A 4,268-nucleotide genomic window follows, 5' to 3' on the forward strand; every position below is an offset into this window, starting at 1 on the left:
GGTGTGGGCTGGGGCTGTTGGCGGGGGGGATGATGGGTGAGTGGTGGTGGGGTAAGGGATGCCATCAATGAATGGGACAGCAGGTGGGAGTGAGAGTGTGGAAGCGAGGAGCAGGAGAGCCAGCCGCGGGCGGATGCGGCGCCGCGTACGGGGCCGCCGAGCAGGTAGGCCCGAGGTGACGCGATCAGCGTGAGCCCGTATCCCTGCTACCCGACCCGCAGAGCACCTGTGCCCATGCCCCTGCGCCCCCGCCCGCCCCGCTCGCCTGCAGCTGCTGCAGCTGCAGCGGGCCCCTCGCCGCCGCCCCCGCTGCCGCGGCCGCCGCCAGCTCGCCGCGTATCTGCTCGCACGTCGCCTCCACCGCTGCTGCCATCTCAACACGCAGCTGCGCGGCGGCTTCCTGGGGACCGAGGGAGGGTGATTGTGTCCGGATGCGGGTTTGGCGGCACACCCGGCTGGGCAGTCGGTCGGTGCAGTGCATGCCCAAACATGCGTTGATACAGCAACGTTTGTGCAACATATTGTTTTTCGCAGGCAACTTGTCGGCGAGCGGGCGGTTGAGAGGAGCAGTGCTTTTGCAATAGCAGGCTGCAGGGACGGGGTGGCGGCGGCGAGCAGCCGCCCCGGCCCCGAGCGGCCGCGCACCTGTGTGTACGCGTCGCGCTCCCGCTGCAGCCGCTCCATCAGCGGTACCAGCCGCTGCTTGCAGCACTCCAGCAGCCACCGCGGCGACAGCCTGCAGCAGAAGCGCGGGCAAGGGGCGGGAGACACAAGGCACGCATGTTTGAGTGAGCTGACCAGAGCGAGGCGGCCCCGCCGCGCAAAGCAAGACGCCACCCCTCAATGCTCTGTGCACCCTCGTTGCGAGCCCCGCCTACACACCTGCAGAGCAGCACCACCGCCAGTATGCCCTTGGCCCTCAGCAGCGGCAGCGCGTGGTCCAGCAGCCCCATCACCGCAGTCACCACGGCGCGCTCGTCAGCAGCCAGCGCGGCCCTGCAAGGGGGGTGAGGGTGTGTGGGGGTTTTGCTGTGTGGGTGGGGGTTTGGGGTCGGGCGTTTCTGTTGAAGGGGGAGGTGGGCCGAGCGCGCAGCGGCGCGGCCGCAGCGGCGGAGGCTCATTGGGAGGCGTGAAAGCAGTGGGTGAGAGCACGCTAGTGATTGTGGATGACGCAACGGGATTCAGGTCATGGCGGCGCAGGCCCCGAACGGAGGGGGGAGGGTCAGGGCCGCGCCTGCCAAGCAAAGGGGCCCCAACGGACTCCCAAAATTGTCGATCCCCCAAGGTGGCGGCCGCCGCGCCCGAAAGGCGCAAGCCCGCCCGCCGGCCCGGCCCACCGTGCGCGCGCCACGTTGTCTGGCGCGCTGAGCAGCTGGTTCAGCATGTTGGCGGCGCTGATCTGGACCTTGCTGCTGGTGTCGCTCAGGCCTGGATCCGGAGAGGGGCGGCGCCATGGGGGCGAGCGCAGTGGGAAAGTGAAAATCGTGCAGCGAGGGTTCAAGTGAATTGAGTCCAAACCCTACATCCTTGGTCATGTAGTGCTCTGGCGCAAGCCGGGAACGCTGCTCTGCTGCATGGAAGCCCGCGCCGTCTTGAGATGGCTCGCACCCTGCCCCGCTGGTGCGGTCAGAGGAGGCCGCGCAGGGCGAGGCCTTCGCCTGCAGACCCCCTGCAAGAGCGCGGCCCCCGCCAGGACGAGGGCCGCCGCAAAGCCAGGAGGGCTTTTCGGGTTCAGCTGAAACTCGCCGCCCCGCACCCGACAGGATGACGCCCGCGCCCCACTTGTCCAGCAGCGCCCCCATCAGCGGCGGGCTGGCGCGCAGCAGGCGGGCCAGGGTGGAGGCGGCGGTGGCCTTGAGGTTGTCGCCGGAGGATGACCCCAGCAGCGCTACCAGGCTGGACACGACCTCCTGCGGCGCGATCGAGGTGAGATGCAGGGGTAGCGGAGCGAGGGCCAGCCCGGTTGCTGACGGGTTGCTAGATGGGTTCGGGCCAGAGGGGGCTTACTCCGAGGACATGGTCGGGAGGTGCTGTGTGCTCGTCGGGGGTGCAGCCGGGTGAGTGCCGTACCGCGCTCGCCGCGTTGCGGGGGCAAGGGGACTTCACGCGCTCGGCCTTACTCCCCGCACCCACCCTGCCCCAAGTCCTGAGGCCGGTGCACAGGGCAACCCCCTCACCCCCACCCCTGGCAATCCCCATCCCCACCCTCTCTGCCAGCCCAACCCCGCCTGGTCAACCTCCTCCCACCCACCAAGCACGCACACACGCACGCGTACGCACTCGCACAACACAAAGGCTCACACACACAACACGCACAACGGTGGCCCAGCCTCACCATTGTTGAAAACGTTGCCGCCCACTCGCCCCCCTGGCTGCAGATGTTCTCGATCGTCTTCACCGCGTAGTGCTGGCAGATCTCGTCCTCCCCCGGCCGCAGCAGCCGCACCACGCCGCCCGTCGTAGCGCTGCTGATGCCCCAGGCCGCGCTGACATCAGCAACGCTGCCGGCGCCGCTGTCCTGCTGCTGGGTGGCGATGTAGAACAGCAGCTCGCCGAGGGTCGCCATCACCCTGGGCCGATAAGGTGGGGGTGAACGCCAATTTGGAAAAGCGGGGACATCAGATACCAGAGGGTCTGCTTGAGCTGAGGGGGCGCGAGGCTGGTCGAGGCGCCGCTCGGCCGGCCAGACCGCACAGCTCTGCTGGACGGGCAGCCTCCCCGGCTGCGCCTCACCTGCGCCGCACGCGCTCGTTCTTGTCGCGCAGCGCCTCCGTTAGGATCTCAACCACCTGCGATGAAAAACAACAGCCACATGACAACGGGAAGTTTGAGGGGCACGGAGGCCTCAGGCAGGCAGGGCGGGCGCGAAGCGCCTGGCAGAGGAATCACCACGGCCGCGCTGGCCGCGCGGGCATGGCCGGCGTGGGGGCGGTTGAGAAGGTCAGGCGGCGGCCTTTGCTTGGGGCCCTGCAAAATCGCCTCTCTCTGGGAGCAGAATGGCCTTCTGGGCCCCATAACCCTTGCATGCGCAGTGACGCGCGCTCACATCACACTCACTCACACACACACACACACAAACAAAGTGCACCCCGACAAACGTGCCAACAAACACACGCCAAAGCAGGCGCACACCTGCGTGGCGGCCAGCTCCTCTGCGATGAAGGTCGCATGCCGCACCAGCAGCCCCAGCACCCCCGCCAGCCGCACGCGCAGCAGGGGCGCGCGCCCGTTGCGCAGCATGCGCACGAACAGCATGGTGAGGCTGCTGTTGATGAGCACGTTGGCGGCGGTGGTGTCGGCGCAGAGGGTCTCGAAGTAGGCAAGGACGTTGACCTTGTCCTTGAGGGGGGTGGCTGCCGCCAGGGCGCGGTATATGTGTGTCAGGAACGCCTCCAAGTCCTGGCGGTTGGGTGGGGTGTACGTGGGCGGGGGGGCGGCGTTTTGGGTACAGGGGGTTTGGCTGGGGATGTGCGTGCGTGCTCGTGCGCACGCGTGTGTGTGGTGTGTGTGTGTGTTGATTTGTATGTGTGTGTCGGTTTGCATGATGTGTGTTTGTGTGTGCGTGTTGTGTGCCGGCACGTGCTACGCACTTGTGGTATGTGCGGTTCAAAGGTGTGGGCGCAAACGGTTGGGTGGGGTGTCAAGACCAGGCCAAAGGTCAAGACGGGGTGAGCAGCCTCAGGGGACAAGTAAGGGGTTCTCAGGGGACGGCGCCGCCTTGAAGCGTGGCGAGTGCAGGGCAAAGCCCTGAGCATCATGCAAAGCCCCGGACACACTGAACGCACCTGCGAGTGCACACCTGTGCGTGCGTGCACTATCAGAGGCACCCGCATCCACACAAACACACGCATGCACACATCCATACGCACAGCCACTATGGCATGCACACCCACATACGCACACACACTCACACACACACACGCGACCTCGTGAGCCCCACCTTCTGGTCTGTATCCAGCAGCTCCGCCAGCGCCAGCGGCTGGAACGGCAGCGCCCGCGCGTCAAACCGCGGCTCCGGCAGCCGCTCGATCCGCCGGTTCGCCACGATCGGCTTGACCGCCAGGTCGGACGGGTGCCAGATCAGCGACGCGACGGTCGCCGGCCCGCAGGAGCCGCCGCTGGCGTCGACCCCCCCGCCGCCCGCAAAGCTGCTGGCGGCGCTGCTGCTGACGGTGCTGCTGCCGCTGCTGGGCTCGCGCTCGGGCGCGGCTGTGCCCGCGGCTGACGGCTGCTCCGCGGGCGGCCGCCGCTGCGCCGCGGCGACGGCC

At 67.9% G+C, this 4,268-nt stretch overlaps 1 protein-coding gene across 1 annotated transcript; it reads right to left on the reverse strand.

The window, feature by feature from the left end:
* Window positions 1–184: 184 nt before the first annotated feature.
* Window positions 185–3,833, reverse strand: MNEG_14572 (hypothetical protein; the record flags this gene model as incomplete). The annotated part of the gene is made up of 9 exons (XM_014036956.1): window positions 185–400; window positions 646–736; window positions 883–996; window positions 1,338–1,428; window positions 1,757–1,910; window positions 2,336–2,570; window positions 2,734–2,789; window positions 3,133–3,399; window positions 3,786–3,833. The coding sequence occupies 9 exons, from the start codon at window positions 3,831–3,833 to the stop codon at window positions 185–187; spliced, it is 1,272 nt and encodes a 423-aa protein (XP_013892410.1).
* Window positions 3,834–4,268: the final 435 nt, after the last annotated feature.

The sequence above is a fragment of the Monoraphidium neglectum genome (assembly GCF_000611645.1).
Source record: "Monoraphidium neglectum strain SAG 48.87 unplaced genomic scaffold scaffold04590, whole genome shotgun sequence".
In the NCBI taxonomy this organism is placed as follows: domain Eukaryota; kingdom Viridiplantae; phylum Chlorophyta; class Chlorophyceae; order Sphaeropleales; family Selenastraceae; genus Monoraphidium; species Monoraphidium neglectum.